This window comes from Ischnura elegans, chromosome 7 (assembly GCF_921293095.1).
Source record: "Ischnura elegans chromosome 7, ioIscEleg1.1, whole genome shotgun sequence".
In the NCBI taxonomy this organism is placed as follows: Eukaryota; Metazoa; Arthropoda; class Insecta; order Odonata; family Coenagrionidae; genus Ischnura; species Ischnura elegans.
In genome coordinates this window covers 32,397,031-32,414,474 of record NC_060252.1, presented here as the reverse complement: position 1 = coordinate 32,414,474, position 17,444 = coordinate 32,397,031, and the positions used below count along the sequence as shown (strand labels likewise).

The window sequence follows — 17,444 nt, the reverse complement described above, 5'->3', positions numbered from 1 at the left end:
GTCAAATGAAGTACATATCAATAAATTACAATCATTTTTAAGTATACCTGCGAAGTTTCAAGTTTATAACTCAAAAAAAGCCATTTTGTAATTTTGTCCGGCTTTTTCCGATTTCCGCCCACTGTGCGTCATTTGGATTTATGTCCTTCCAAAGTGGTTAAATATGATCTTAAATTCTAAGGTGGAAGAGGTTGACAAGATGAATGCCACACAACGGTTTGTAACAGGAAATTTTGTTGTTTTTCTACTTTGTATTATGCCCAATGTTATAGGAGCCAAAAATTTAATAGTTAATATTACAAATTAATATGCGAAACACCACACGTTGTGGATAAACATGTAACAAAAAACTACTGATTCTTTTACCTGGAAAGAAACCACGATTGCGATATAGTCTCTTTTAAATTTTAATTACTTTGCTCTAGCTTGCTCGTCAGAAAAGAAAATACATGAAACATTGCAGGTTTAGAGATATATTTGCAATTTACTCGACAAATAATTCCAGCTCCTTTGTCAATTCTCCTTTTCTATGTGGGCTATGTCTTGCATGATGCCACACACTACCAAAAACTTGCATGCTGTCTTTGCATGACTGTACACTAACGGTTTCATCTACATTACCCCTCGCGCTCAGCTTTTCGTTCCAACCTTCCTACTCCCTTTTGTTGCCGACGCTTCCACTCCTTAGGTCTATTGTTTACTCTCAAAATTCACAATATGGCGGGTCCCTTATTGTTTTTATAAACCATGAGGTGGCAAAAGAAAAAATGGTGAGGCCAGCGTTATGTTACAGGTTTGAACCTATGGTTTCAGTGATGAGTCGAGTGATGAAAAAAGTGATGGCAATCCTCATCACTGGAGCCATTGGGAAATTGTGCGCGATGATCATTTCCAAATGACCATGTGATTCAGACTTCATACTTAAAAAATGAATCAAGTCTTCCCAAATGTAGCCATGAATAGTTTTTAAAAACTGAAGGGAAATATGTTTCCCTAATGACTTAAAAAACTCAAGTGCGAATGCTCAGTTTTATAGAATGAGCATGGTGCTTTTCAATTTTGTGCTTTTCTTGTTTTTATGACAATTATCATCCAAATTCCATCCCTGTATGTAACTCCATCACCACACCAATCCTGTTCCTATGCACCATATTTATCTGAATATAGTCCCCCCTTTTTTTCCAAAAATGCACATTGTAAAAGTGAAGGGAGGACTATATTCAAGCATATTTTTTCAAAATTTTCCCAAAACTGAGGCCTCAAAATTAGGGGGTGGGGACTAGATTAAGAGAGGGACTATATTCGGAGAAATACGCCAAGTGTCAACATTGGGTTTATTGGTTATTATTTGCTCCACCTGCCGTAAAGCGACAATTTGCTATGGCGAGTGTTTATTAGAGCACCGTGAGGTTTCGTTTTATCAAGGTTGCACTGCTGTTACTTTTGATGTGGTTATTACCCTACGATGCTGAGATTCCCACGATGATTGTTAAATCTCTTGGGAAGAGCCACACTTTATGCCTATCATATTTTGCCTTAAAATTTTCCACGGCTGAAATTGTGTGGCATAATCCATTTTTCCAGAGATTTTAAACCAAATGGTTCATGAGTAGGACAAGCATTTTAGTGCGATGGCACATGCGAAGAGAGGATCAGAACTCTTTCCACTTTCTCTTATGGGATGCTGCATTCACTGAAGCATTACTTTAAAATTTCGGATCCAGATCCGATGTCTTCAACAAATTTGGATCTGAAGTATCCGGTGCATGGCAATATCTGCGGATATTTGGATTCTAGGTATTCCATCTGACCATCCCTATTTATTAGCCATGTAAACTTATTATTGTACTAAAAAATAAGACACAATGTATTCAGAACAAATGATAACAAATGATCTTTCAATATCTCTTAAAACTTCTGGAAGAAAATGTACTAGCATAAGTAAGAATTAAAATGGATAATTAGTATAAAAACAAATAAAAAATGAAAATAAAAACATATTAAATAAAAAAATTGCAAAACAAAATGGAAATTCACAACAAAATGTTCATCATCACTACCCTAATGGAAGGATTTTGGTTTTGACTTTGCCTGGCCTATGGCTTTTATTGGCCATACGGGCATATCAATCTTTTCCATATTTCTTAATTCCTGATACAAGAAAGAGTTGCTTCTCATTAAAATATATCTGTAACATGGAGGTAAAGGACACTAAGCCTGTTTTCCTAATTTTTGAGGAGAACAGTTTTAAGACAATAAAATAGAACCTCAACAATTTTGAACCTTTAAAATTACTAGAAGGTTAGGTTACTATACCAATAACATTGTGATATAAAAATGTTGTAAATTTATCACGTAACTTTCTCGCAATTGTAGGTTATTTTTTAAATCTTAAACCTGCTCTCCTGAAACATTAGGAAAACTAAAATAGTATCCATTATCTTTGAGGTACCAAGATATCAATGGCTAAGTTCTAACAACACATATCCCAATATTCATCTTTATCCAATTTTTATTTTTAATGAAGAAGAAACAAGCCTAAAAAGTGAAACTGTAATCTTGGTATTTACTTATTTATGCGATAGTTTAGCTGTTTGATAAATTTATTTAAAAAAGAATCAATACAATATTTAACTACTACGCGTAGACAACAAATTCAGCATTCATTAAAATTTTGATTACTTTTCTGATAATGATATTTTCTTTCCAGAAAAAAATTCAAAATGTAAGACATTCAACATATCGGAGAGACATATAGGGTGCAATTGAAGAAAATATGCCACTTCTTCTATCAAGATATCAGTTTCATTCAACTTAAAATAGTTTTCTGAAAATCAACTTTCTGACAGTTCGTAACAATGCGAATATGCAGGTTTCCCCAACATCAATAATAATAAAAAAACTTGGTGTGGCTAATTAAGACTCTATTCCGCTTTGCAGACTCAAACCTTTGAACCAAGAATTTGAAAACAAATCACAGATAAAAAAAATAAATAAGGTTGTTTTAAACAGGGCACGTCATTGCGCAATCTGACGAGTGTACGAAGGCATAATCAAATTTGCATTGAGTAAAGCAGTGAATTGCTAGAACACATTCAAGAATGAATGGATACAAGTTGGCAAAATAGCCCCTGCTCTAATTCAAAGCACACATTCTCAAAATTTCAATATGTATTCAGTGCCTAACTGCACAATGACATGACCTATGTAAAACGGCCTAAGGGGAAGTTCTAGAATGTAACCTTCAGTGGTTATAAGGAACTAACCCATGGGAAGAGATGACACATGCTAAATTACAACCAATGCAAGGAACATTCCTACTGGCATTCTCTTATTTAAAAAAATATTTCAAGAGACAACTGGTTGTAGAGATCCCAATAATTCCCCACATAAGTGGCATGTATTTTCAAGACTAAACACTGAGAACAGAAAACAAATCATACTACTCTAATCCAAAGTGTTCAACATCCTACATTCATAATGACCGACTTTGAAATGTGTTTCTCAGTACTTTAAATTTATTAGTCAAACAAGAAACTACATTCACAAATCGAAAACAGTCAGAAAAACTGAGCATTACTAACCACCACGTCCATTAGAGTAGTTGCCACGTCCCCGTCCATTGTATCCATTGCTGTTCCCACGTCCACCTCGGTTCATGCCTCGCCCGCCACGGTTGCCATAGCCTCCTCTCTGACTTTGGTTCTGCTGCACAAACACTGCAAAGAAGAGTTATCACGTGCATTCATAAGTGTTTCCTTCATCCACATCACAAACATTAAAATGTAGGTACTTTTTGAAAATATCAAGTCATTTGAAAGAATCCACGCAGGCTACGATGGAACAAGTTTAGCATATTTTGTCATTTTTGAACCTAGATGTATCAACACATTATTATATCCACCACTAAATAAAATGTTTCAAGGTAGCACATTGTTATCACCAGATGATGACATGCCACATCAAAACCTACGTTTTACCATAGTGAATTTGTGTGCAATTACAAGGTATTACTTTTCATTATAGATGATTCATATTCGAATTTGGAGAATTCCTAATATTTTCAAAGATACATCGCAAACAGAAATAATTTATTGAAAAAAAGAGCAACAACATGAGCAAGTATTTCCTTCAAATCGTTTCCTCATAATAAATGGATTTGTGGTTAAACTTTATGACATGCATTACTCAATAAAATTGAATATCCTAATAGGTCATTAAAAGAGGGAAAGTAGCAAATTTTATTGTCTATTTAACTGTAACATACATCCTGCTGGGAACATCCAAGTCACCCATTATCCAGCCACAAAATATAAGTTGAACTTGTGTACAGGACATCTTGAGCAAATGTAGTCCTTGAATGAGTTTATGTAGCAAATACCTTTGGTTGAAAAAAAGTTGTCACGACACCAATAACACAATGTGAGGGGTAAAAATGTCAGACTCATGGGATAGCAAGAACAAAATTAAAGAAAAGACTTGAGCAGATGGGAATAAAGGAATAAGCCATGAGTGGATGTTTAAGTTCTTCGCTTATCATTGGATACAAAGCTTGATGATTAACTGAGTTGTTCCACTAGGTGGAACAGACAAAACCACTCAGTTTAAGTGAACATACCATGAAAACCAAGAAACATGGAGATACACCCGTAGTCAGTCAGGGCCAAGTGATAAGGATACATTCACAATTACTCTTAGCACATTCAATACCAATGTTCCGGTTAGACTATTCCATGCAAGGCTTATATGAAATGATTAGTTGTACTTTTCAGCATGTCCTAAAATTATACAACCAGTGCAGTTAGTATTGCATGAAAATCTTAACATTTTAACACCTACCTTCTTCCTGAGATGTGTCTGCCCAAGAAGTGCCTGTCTGCAGGTCAGCATCCTCCGTGGTCTCTCCAGAAAGGTCAGTGGTCCCAAACCGGGCTTTCTCGTTCGAAGGATCGCCTGTTGCAGACACATGGGATGTGTCCCCGTAAGTGTTAGCAAATCGAGCTTGCCCCATAGCCTGCTGTTGTGGAACAAAGGCTTGGGAAGGTTGCCCTTGGCCACTGTACGTAGACTGTGCCACCGACGCAGGCACAAAAGGTGCTGCGGAGGTGGCAGCGTACTCAGATTCTTCGGGCACTCTTTGTTGTGGCATTGGAATTGAAATGGGTTGACTGGGGGCACCGTCATTCGACGGATGGCTCTGCACGGAGCCTTGGAAACTGTTCGAAGGCACCCGTGCAAAGCCAGGTATGTGTTGGGCATTAGGAGCTGCCTGTGGGGTGGGAACCATTTGAGCAGAAACAGGGGCGGATGCTTCGGGAAAGTTGGGAGGGGCCATTCCAGGGGTGGGGGAGGCCACGACCGGTTGGGCACTACCTGGGACAGGAATTATGGAAAAGTTTTGGTTCGTGAAAGTCTGAGATGGGATTGGAGGCGTTGCTGCTGAAACCGATGCCACAAACTCGGCAACCACGGGGGCAAGCTGGGAAGTCTGAAGGGAGGAGGAGGGAGGAGGAGCAGGGGCACCGGTGGGGGTTGGCTGGGGCCTCGCAGGCCTAAAGTGTGACGGTGGCACGGGAGGGTGGCCCCCACCAGGAGGTTGTTGAACCAACATACCGGCAAGGTCCACGTGGGGAGGTGCCGTGGCGTCCACCTCCAATTGCGACTCCTGAATGAAATCAAATCCGCTGTCAAAGGTGTCCGGCAGGGCATGACCTTGCACTGGCTGCTGCATCGGTGGGGCTGAGGGTGCAGGATGGGGAGGGAAGTCTGAGGGAACATTCGACGGCACCACGTTGGACGTGGGCACCGGCGGGGTGAAAAAGGAGGCCTCAGGAGGGATGACAGAAGAGGGAGCAATGGGTGCAGCTTGGGGAGGAAGGACATCAGGAATGGCAGCCACTAGGTTTGCTTTCAAAGTCTCTTGAGAAACCCCACAAGGGTCCACATAGCCCTCCATTGGAGCTTCTTCCTGTAGAGGAAAAAATACAGAAATTAATATAGAAAGCATCAATGACTACAAAACCAAAAATTAAATGATAAATAAATGAAGCAATGCAACTTAAAACAATTAATCCACCAAGAAAACACAGATAATTAGGCTGAACATGACACGTTAATACAATGCACAACTGATATAAGCAAGATTTCACATGAAAAATATACCATTATACATAAATCACAAGATTGATCCACGTCTACATGTAACTTTCATTTTGTGCATGAGAAGTAACTGTTAACAACCTTGGTAAACTTCCGAAATTTGAAACACAACAAAGATTCCATTAGTTTGGATAGCAAAGAAATTCAGAGAAGACTACCCTTGTTAGATTATAATTAAGATTTTTTTATTCATATCTCATAATTGAGAAGTATCAATGTGATTTCATGAAGCGTAATGCATTGAGATGAATAATTTCAATAATTTTATTTTTACTAGGCTTAATAAGTAACGTAGAAATAGTCGAATTTGAGGACAAACAACACATGAAATAAAAAAATATGGACACAGATGACAGCTTAGTGTGATACACAGGCTTGCAAGGCTATAAAAGTACAGCGAACTCCCGAGTATCTGGCTGCGGATTATCCGGGTTGCGGATTATCCGTGTTTGATTTTCACTCTCGCTAAATTTTTTCTGCTTACTTATCTTTACTTGAAAAATGGGATGCAAAATCGGAATTACAGCATTGATGCTAGGATACACTCGGTTTATTATTCCCATTAGAATCCCCACCGTAAAACGGAAGTGATCGCATGCTAGCTGCATTCACGGGAGCGCCGTGTTCGTGTTTTCCAAGCCTCGCAGTGCACGCGCTCCGCGATCAAGGATACACGTTCGGCAGCAGTTGCAATCCGGGCAACTTGTGTGAGATGCGACTACGTAGCATGGTGCCTGACAGTGTAGTTTCTGACGTCGAGCAGTGGCTTTGAAGCATTTGTACAAACCGCTTTTCTGTATCCGTGATCACACAGCCACGGATGTGTGATTTTCGAAACCAGACCTTACATGTAGCATTAATAATACAAGTGCAACCATGTTATCGCCGCTAAAAAGATCGCAAACTGGCAAAGAAAGCTCTAAAGGAGTCTGGGAAGCACTCTTAAATAATAGAATAACTAAATAAATAATAATATACTGTTTGCTTTATGTAAATTATGAACATTACAAGAAACTTAAGTGAAAGTTTGGATTATCTGTGTTTTCCGATTATTCGCACCGTCTCTCCCCATCATTAGCCCGCATAATCGGGAGTGTACTGTAACATAGAAATCATCAATATACACTATAAACGTCTGTATGAGACACCTTTTTTCCCAGAAATTGCAGCCAAAAATAGGGATGCGTCTCTTACAAATAGCATAAATTAGGAATAGCCCTGACTGCCTGTTTATGTAATTTGACTTAGTGGGAATGATGCGAGCCACCCCAGAAAATAAGTCCATATGACAGATGTGACTGAAAATTTGCATAATAGAGGTATTTTCAAACATAGATAACGTTAACGTTGTTTCAAGATATCTTAATTGAAAATATTTATATACCTTCCAGACAAGGGTCTCTATACGCATAGACAGGTGCATTAATAATAGAAAATTTGAGATGCTTAATTGGATAACATAGACTGTTTCATATATTTGTGGTAGAGTACACTCCAGCAAAAGGTTGTTATTGTCCACCTCACCATTGACACACTAGGTCTGAGTAGCAGACCCAGATCGACTGCAGATTGTAGTAAAATAAGGCTTTTGATTCTATCAGTGCGGAGGCATCAGGGCAATGTGGTGTAACAGATGTGACCCACATCTAAGAATGATACCCTTCAGGAGTATCTTTTCCCATTCCACATTCCTTTTCTGGATACAAGAAAGAGGAGAGGAAGAAAAAAACTGCAGAGGTTAGCGATCAAGAGTAAAAAAAAACAATAGTACATAAGTCTTTACCAATTGTCATGTGATAAGAAAAGTTACTGCGATGCTGAAAAAAGTGAAAGCCGAGCTGAAGTTAATTTATTTTGAGAAATTTTTAAGTTTTGGATTTTCTAGTGATGGTTTTGCCATGAATTATTCAAAATGATACTGTTTTCAATCCTGTTCCCTTTGTTTCATCATCAAAGCACTCTAAATAGTTCACACGTCAAACCTAACCACATTAAAAAAAAAATTGATAGTCTTCAGAGACCACTAGCCCCTACAACTTTCTCATTCCATTTCCTCTCTCATTTTAACCTCCTCCACTTCCATATGCACATTCAACACATTGAACATTATTTCTCCAAGTTACTTACACACACCTGGGGAATGGTAACCTCTTCAGCTACTTCCTCTGCAGCGACCACCTCCTCCTCTTCCTCCGGGTTTTGGTCAAAATAACCACATGTATGGATTTTTGTAATTAGTTCCTTTAATCCTGCATAGGTAGTACCAACAACCTCTTTCGACCTTCCTTCCACAAGGTTTATAAGGTGTTCAGCAGCATGGGTAAGCTGTTCCTGTAACCATATAAAGGTTGATCAGTGATAACAGCATTCACCAAAAGTGTAAGTAGAAAGATAAAATATTCAGCAACACCAACACACCAAACAAACTTTGGAAAAAACCTTAAACACCCACTTCTTACTTCACACTCATCAGATTGGATTTACACTCATTAAAGCATCTCTCCAATCTACATTATACTTGGTCAACTTACTAATTTTGGCATTAAACATTTTAGCAACTTTATGTTATAATAAGCTTGTAAATATGCTTCATTCATTCTAACCAACTCTAAATATGCTTCATACATTCTTCACCCAATATTTCACACAACTAACCACAAGAATAAATGTAGATTATGGACTTTGTCTAATGAAAAAATGAAAGATATTCATAACTTGTCTATTATCATAACCCAATTACTAGCAGTAAAATAAGAGGTTGATTCAGAATCAGATGTTATCTCGTAGCTAATAGAAAAAAATCCTAACACTCACCACTAACTTATACTTTCAAAGGAAAAAAAAATAGTGATGATAAGTTTACAAAAAATGACAGGGAAGAACAAACTGAATGGAATCTAGGCTTCTGCGATGTTTCTCAGATCTATAGAAAAGAGGCCAAATATGACCCATTCCACTCTTGCGGGGAAAACACACAAAGAAAAGGTAACACATAGAAATCAAAAATGAACAACTCATTCTAATGAAGTCTAAATGGAACTTGATTATATTAGTGTTGTTTCAATTAATTGTCACTTATTATGTAATAATGGAAGAGCATTATTCCAGCATGTGATTAGATAATATGAATGCATATTTACCCGGGAAAGAGATGATTTATTAAGGAACACAAACATACTTTTTCTAAAAAGCATATGTAAATCATGCATCAGGTAGTAGTTCATAAATCACATTGTACTGATTCCCTACCTGGTAAGGTGGCATGTTTTCTTCCGGAATATGTTTGGGAGATAAGAGGAGATAAAGGTCATCAAGGTACTTTATTTCATCCACAGTAAGTTGAGCTGCACCATTTTTTGCAGCCAAAAAGTCTTCGCGGACGCTATCCTGGCCAACATTAAGAAGAACCTCCTGCAATTAAAAATATTTGAAATTGAAGCAGATCATCAAATACCTTTAAAATAAAATGATTCACAGCAGTAGGTGAAGTAAAAAACTTTAAATCTAACTGGTTTCATAGAAACCGTTTTATTTACAAAATGTGTCTCTCAATGAGGAAAGTAAGGATTACATTTGAATAAGTTCTAAATTTAGTTCTCCTTGCATCAGAAGGAATATGGTTTAGGAACACTTGGGAACATTGTTTCTCCCTCACTTGCAGATACACTAACAACAATGTTTAGAATATGTATACAGTGGAACCTCGATTTATCGTTTTTCAGGGGGATGGATGAAAAAAACGATGAATGCGGGAAAACGATCAATGCGGGCATGTTTGTCCGGGTTGCCTATGTCCCAGGAAACGCTGGATTTTTGCAAATTATGACATTCATTAATGGATTTAAAAAAGATTTTAGCTGATTACAGGAATATTATTCCTTTATCGAAACAATTAGGTCATATTGTTGATTCGACTTATCTCTCTTTCTAATATCCTAAAGGAACAAGCCGCCTTGCTAAAAAATGTTTGCACTCCACTCGGAATTTTCACAGCTATTATGCATTTCTGTCTGATGTAAAAATTCTTATCCATCAAATGCCATTTCAAGTACACGTATTTACGAGAAAAAGGTGCGTGTTATGCCTCAAACAACTGATTTTGCTGTTGCAGTGATTGGTTATGAGATGGATCAAGAAGGCCAAAAATAGTTTATAACTTGAAATGTTCCTTTCTAGCAATTTAATTTTTAATGTGATTGAGGCAATGTGGCGTTAATCGTCAGCGGCACGCCCACCTGATCCTCGGCTTCATCCCACTTCTTGTTTTCACCAGGGATCTCGCTCTACCCCCACCCCTGCCGTCATGTGCTACCGGACATACCGAGGCGTTCTGCAATATTCACGTATTTCTAGCCCAGATTCTTTTCTTCATCATCAATTATTTTCAGTCCATCTTTTAAAGTTCTCACTTGTGTCTTCGGAAGGGCCATGGTCCGAAGACGAATAAGAATAAAACTAATGAAAATGAAACCGGACTCCATTGAACCCACACGGAAAACACTCACTAGTTTTAAGTCAATCCACCCCGGAAAGTACGGAAACACTCGTATGAGGTGAAGTATGGCACTAATGCTTTCGCGTACGGCGTATGCAAAGCTTACTGCAGAGGGTGAAGCATGACCATATGACTGCGCAATGAAATTTTTTATCCTATAGAGAAGGCAACTTACCCACTCATTTCTAACAATAAGTAGCGTAGCTCTAGATGAGCAGATGACTTTAGATTGCTAGTAGGGAGAAACTCGCTTCGTTAGCACCTCAGACAAGTGAGACTTGTAGAATAACTCGTAAATTGTAACCAGACGCCCTGGCGAACGATGAATGCGGGAACGATAAATCGGGGTTCCACTGTAGTAGATAACTCGAGTGACATCAATACCAATACTCCATTATGAAAACTACCAAGTGAACTTATTTAATACTACATTTAACGATACAAGAGGAAAAGCAGGTTAGTAAATGCATATTTTGATCAAATACAGCACAAAACATCAATAACACTTACATCATTCTAAGAGATAAATAATAACATAAGAATCTTAGGCTTGCTTGTGTTTAAATTCATTCTAAGTCAGAAAAAACCGTAGGCTTACATAGAACTCACACTTGTTTAGTTATTTCCTGGAAGATTCAACATGGCATGGAACCCAGGAATATGGAGAAGTAAAGGAAGAGAGTGAATGGATTAGACCTCACTTATTAGATGACTCTGGACGCCAAAGACAGATTGTCAGATCTCTTGATTAAAATTTTTTCAAATCTTTAATTATCCTTTATCCTCTGCCTTTCTACCATTGGCAGGCATACAAAAGCCCTAGAGACTCTTGGGGGTCAATCCCGCTCAATAAACAATCAAAAATATTTATCTAATGCAGCTTTCATGCGCACATCTTCAAACTTCAAATAGATTTGGGGTTTTCCAATATTTAATTGAGAGTCAAAATTTAACCAGTGTAGGAATCCTATTAGAAGCCTTGGCATTATATGGGTGCCTACTGTCGTGAACCAGACTTCATTCTTTTTCGAGATACACCTTACAGAATAAGGTCTACCTTGGGCATTATGGGCTTTTATTTCACACAATTACTTGAATTAGAACAACTCGTTGGCTAATAAATATCAAATGCAGCAACACAATACTAATCAAAGAAACATTCCTATTCCATCATGCAACTCATTCAAAGTTATTGCCGGCTGCTACAAGGACTTACCTCCAAGTTATAGTCATTTACAATGATTATTAAAACACATATTCAAGTTAAACTAAGCTTAAATATTTTCATTTTGGCAAGAACAGTAACCTCTTCATATCATGAACTCATCCAGACCAATATAATGGCATTTTGTAATATGAAATTAGAAATTTTCAAGAATTTGCAATGCTTATCACAAAATGTTTAATTTGTCTTTGAGGAATATTAAATGTTATAGTATATCATCTGTGTTAGTGTATTCTTCATTCCTTAGTGTTGCAATGAATTTAGAAAAATGTCATCAGAATTCTAACAACACGTTGAAATGTAAACTAATCATACTTTGTCCTATTGGATGCAACAAATGAGATTTTACAAACCATTGTCATTTTCCAAAAATATATGGATAAAAAGAAGGTTCCTTCCTATCCAAAAAATAGATTGCAATGAAAATCTAAGACTAGAGTAGACACCAAGGTGACTACAAAGCCAAGCCCCATTCTCCTCCCAGGGCCAAAAATGCTCTGCCACCTAAAAAGGCCCAGTGCAAGACAGGACCCAGAAGGACCATTAAGGTTTTCGCAACTAAGGACGTTTTCAAGTGAAGGGGACTGCTTTTTTCTTCAATTTCGGAACAACGAATGCGATTGCAAATTTCATCCTGCCTCAAATAACCTGAAGATATCTTGCTTTACATGCCAGGGAATTTTATTCTATTGTTTGTCTCTATTCTTTATTATGTGTTCCTCCTTATCCCTTATTGAACACTGCCGGTAATCAGACATCCCTTCTGCCAGCAATATAACGAAATCTGTCTCAAAACGTCTCAGGAATGCCTGAAAATTGCAGCCAATGTGACCACATAAGACGTTGACATAGTCAGGACAGTACTTAATGTGTGAGAATTTTATGACTGCGATCCCATTGCACCACAATTTCCCTTGGCCCACCACCAGTCAGTGTTATTTTTCATCTTACAGTCTTTTCATTCACAAGTTACGGTTGAAAAGTACAAAAACAAAATCACCTCATAAATGAGTTGTTATTTATGGTTTTGTAGGTAAGTTTTTAACCTACTTCATAAAAACAAATGTTACTCCATCCTGGGAACAGAGGTTGAGATTTAAAATTTAAAAAAAAAAAAAAAAAAAAATGTATTTAGATACTTCGTACTTTTAAATTCATCGTGCATATAACATAGGTTTTATGCCAGGACTGACAGTTTGCTTCATATTATAGAAACTACACATTATCCTGCTTTGTATAATCGAGTTCACAATAATAGTTTACAATTTCTTTGGAATACCATCATGCTCACCACGCTTTTTTTGCATACGTCATTACTTTACGACATGTAATTTGATTTAGCAAAATGACAATCCTGACCTTCACGTTGGTAATTTTAAGTTAACCAATCCTAATAAATGAATACTTAGAATGCATTTCAGGCTTTAATAGAGACTGAATTGACCAGCACCTGCTGAAACTAAAATTTTCCCAGAAATAATTGCCAAAGACTTGTCAGTTCCAGACACCATCTCACTAATCTTCATGATAAACAAAAGCAAAGTCAAAAGCTCTAACAGAATGCTACACGAGAAGCTGTCACATAGACCCAAATCAGTCTTTACCTGGAAAATGGATACTTAAGTCATAACATTCCTAAGAGTCGTTGAGAAATTGTGAATGTATTGTTTTATACAATAGGAGAAAAGGCAGATGAAAATAGTTTTACCAAATTCTGTATCATCTGAGGAGCGACAGTAAGCAGTAGGAGCAGAGAAAAAAAGAATGAAGCAGCCTGGAAGCACGTGTGTAGACAGTATGTAGTGGATTGAATGATGGAGTTCATTAACAAATACACAAGGAATTCAGAATTACAACCTCAAAAAGAACAGAGTGAGGGTACTGGTTATCTACATGCATCTCCATCTACAAGGAATTCCATCTATGTCACTAAATTTGCCTTCCTTTCCCTCTTCTTAATTCATTAGGTACATTTTAATTTACTCTTCTGTGTACTATGACCATCATTGGTAAGAGGTTTTCATAGATGACACCCCAGAGTTGATGTCCCTAGATCACCCAACACCATGGCTAAATTTACAAAACTTTGCTAATTGCATTCACTCATTCACACCATGAGCATAATTGTCTGAATTCTGGGTGGTCTGAACCCATTACCTGTTGTGAAATTCTGGATAAGGCAATAAATTAAAAAGTCAACTTGAATTAAAAAACAAAATCAGACTAATAATTTTAGATGAGATTTCAAATTTGAATGAACAGCAACAAAAAGAAAATGCTAAATTACTAAAATGACCAAAATCGAAAGCTTTCGTATTGGGAACCTTCTCATACCTGTGTGTGTGTGGGTGGACTTTCATGACTAATTTCCAACAGTTCTAAGGCAAACCAGAAAACAATGTCCTACATGAACCACTGAGTAAATGAATAGTAATTAATCCACATGAATGTAGTTTGGAAAAAAATCGAAGAGTAAACAGGAGACTTAAAATTAAAACATTTTTATCGAAAAATTTCAAACAACTCAGAACACTATTCCTTGTAAAGCTGCAGAAATAAGTCGATTTAATGAATTCTTCGTAATATTGTTTCTTTAAATACTTTGTCTTTCCATGCCCATAACATTTTTTCTCTCACCTTCTCCAAGCAATACATAAATGGTACATGAAAAATTGGTCAAACAGACACCTTGATTCGATGCAAAATACCATAAAAGAGCGAATTGGTCATTAGTTTTCTCATCACATTTACCCAGGACTCAGGAGTCAAAAATAAAAACACTCACCCCCACTGTCTTAATTGCTTTCCTAAGAAAATTTTCTCCTGTTGATCCATATTAACTCATTGGAAATCAACCATCCATAAATTATTAACACCATTGCATACAGCTCTTAAACAAACAGTTCAATAATCAATTTCGTCGTTCAGCCCCCTTTGTTTCATCATCCCTCTGCTTTCAATTGCCACTACTATTTCTTTGTTAGCAATTATCACTTTTGCTTCCATTCGAGTCTGCTTTTTTGAGTATTTATCGTCCATGACATAAAAACTATTAATTCTACTTGAATAAGTCTGTTCTCTATTGCGTTCTCTGAAATTTCGAGTGTAGGAATTCTGATATTTCTCCAGCATATCTTCCACTTCACTTACTAATAGCCTCACCCCTTCAACTTTACAGACTAAAGAATTAACTTCAATAAACAGCTCTTTGATGGAGCCTCCCTAACGGCGTGGAACGAATATTAGGCGTTGTACCCTAACTAGTCGGATAGAACCACTAGAGGTAGAGGATTACATATTTTAACGATAAGTACGAGGAATTTCTGAGAGATAAAGCTTTAGTTGGTCAACCTCTAACCTTGGACTAGTCTTGACTCGTCGACTTCCGACGTCATAACGACAAGAGGAGTGCGACTCTAATTGATGGCAATAGTAGTCTTATTTCTAAGAAACAGAATTAATACCGTAATTTTTACTTTTCCGATGACCAAGAAGTGTAAAAGGTGTAGACAATTCAAGAAATAAAAGTATTGACAATTATGTTCGACATAATGGCATACTTTACCTGGATCACCAGTATTTCTTTAACCCGGTTGATTTCCTGTTGAGCTCTCTCCAACTGTTCTTTTCGTTGCTGTTTCTTCAAGGCTTTGGCCGCATCGGCGGCGATACCGCTGAAATTTTTATTCAGTTCCCGGGCGAATTCTAACGTTTGGATAACTTCGTCGTACTTGGCAACCGCAGTATACTGGTCGCTGTTAAGATCTTTTCCGTTCTTTTGCTCTTCCTTGTAAGATTCAAGCTTCACCTGTGCGAAAGAAAATAGGAAATCCTTAAACATAAACCATGAAGGGTCCCAGTACGTGCAATCCTTCTTCGCGGAGGACTACATTCTACAGTTCCACTAAAGTTGCCATTAACACCAAGGCTTCGAAGGTCTGCTCCAACGTTACTACTGAAATCACGGCTTCGCGGGAATATTTGCACTAGATTGCTAAATTTTTACATTTGTATCAATCACAAGGTTCAGCAGCACAAACTATGCATACGTCAAAAACCGGAACAACCTTGAATTTAACTTTCGGCAAGCAATACTCCGAATACTATTAGGATCATTGAAACCATAACGAAGGATGCTAAAAATGAATTGCTACGTGAGAAACTAGGCGATTAAATCATTCCAGTAAAAACAAAAAGAAATACTTCCTAACCGCTAGGCAGTACAGACCGCCATGTTATCTTGAATGGGTGCATTGTACCACAGACTTCAGTCAAAGCACTTCGTTGCAATAATCTCCAAGGTTGAGTAGTTGAAAAAACAACAAAATAAAATTCTTTGAAAGCAAAAATAATATATTGGGCTGGAGCACATGGCAAATAAAACATGGCGGACTGTTATTTCTTCAATGACAGGTGAACGATTGCTCATGTTATGTGAGAAATAGGGCAGGGATATCTCTAAACATACCTTCCTTTTCTCCAAATTACGAATTTTGTGCTCTATTACAGTAATGGCTTGACGTAAAGGGTCTACAGCCTCCGTAGAGGCCTGTTTTTCCAGCTTTGCAGAGGCTGAAGGCATCCTTTAAAGCGCAACAACTAGATGTGTTTAGATATGACACACATCTGCCGTGTGAGTGCGCAGCGGTACGCAGAATTATCCTACGCAAGTCAAAAATGGTCAAATAAGCTTTTATTACTAAAATGTTAGCGTAGTAAGGTTAATGTGAAATTATTTATCACTTATAAATAATTCCAAAAATGTTTAATTATTTTAATCTTTCATTTCATAATTAAACTTACATGTAGTCTTGCCAAAATCGCCTTCAGCCGGACAAAGTACGCAAGAGTGCGTCCTTCAGCAGGCATCTTTCTTTCATGTCGGGAAATATCATTCAGTGAAATTTTACATTTATGTGAAATGTATCTTCGTATATTATTTTATTCCACGGTTAGGAACTGAACTTAAGGAAGAAAATCGATAAGATAGACTTATTCCACCAAAGAGAATTTCCACCAAATTACAGGTCGCTTTGAGGATCAAATTCGGACAATTTGGTCTCATGGAGGAAAATAATTTGAATCGTGTATTAAGTCAGACTAATGTTCCACTCCTGTGGTAATTTTGTTCTTCGTGTAATCATAACGAGCTGCGAATGACCGGCGTCTGTAGTAATCAATGCGGAATTACTTTTAAGCTTTATCGAGTCTTCTCCCTGTTGCCAAGGCGATTCTACCTCCTAATTACTACTGCGTTGATATTGAGTTTATAGGTATCAGGCTTCGGTGGTAATTTTGAGAATTCAGGAAAAGAAAGGACGTTTAACTCCTATTTACAGAACCACTTCATCGAATGTCCCAACTCAGGCACACAACGTATTGCATTGCCAATTCACACGAAAAGGTTCTGTCTCTAACCGTAACTGGTACTATGGCAGTCGACCCTTATCCATCAGCTGGTACTTGACCCATTGGATCACACAGAAGCAACGTCGCTCTTCCATCTGCACCCCTCCCCAGTGGTGCTTTCCAACCACTTATTCCTTGAAGTTCGGGGTCAATTTT

The 17,444-nt window shown here is 37.5% G+C and overlaps 1 protein-coding gene across 4 annotated transcripts in view; it reads right to left on the bottom strand.

Moving 5' to 3' along the window:
- Window positions 1-16,523, bottom strand: part of LOC124161826 (caprin-1-like) — a 30,964-nt gene extending 14,441 nt beyond the window's left edge. Inside the window, exons 1-7 of one of the 4 annotated variants that reach the window (XM_046538023.1) lie at window positions 16,348-16,522; window positions 15,445-15,687; window positions 9,409-9,570; window positions 8,287-8,490; window positions 5,614-5,968; window positions 4,840-4,953; window positions 3,585-3,719 (exon numbers count right to left, since the gene is read on the bottom strand). In XM_046538023.1, the coding sequence (XP_046393979.1) occupies window positions 3,585-3,719; window positions 4,840-4,953; window positions 5,614-5,968; window positions 8,287-8,490; window positions 9,409-9,570; window positions 15,445-15,687; window positions 16,348-16,461 (1,327 nt within the window). In that variant the 5' untranslated portion in view covers window positions 16,462-16,522. Of the gene's footprint in view, window positions 1-3,579; window positions 3,720-4,839; window positions 5,969-8,286; window positions 8,491-9,408; window positions 9,571-15,444; window positions 15,688-16,347 lie in introns of those variants that run through there. The other 3 variants (XM_046538020.1, XM_046538021.1, XM_046538022.1) reach the window with 3 other exon arrangements.
- Between the last annotated feature and the right edge of the window lie 921 nt (window positions 16,524-17,444).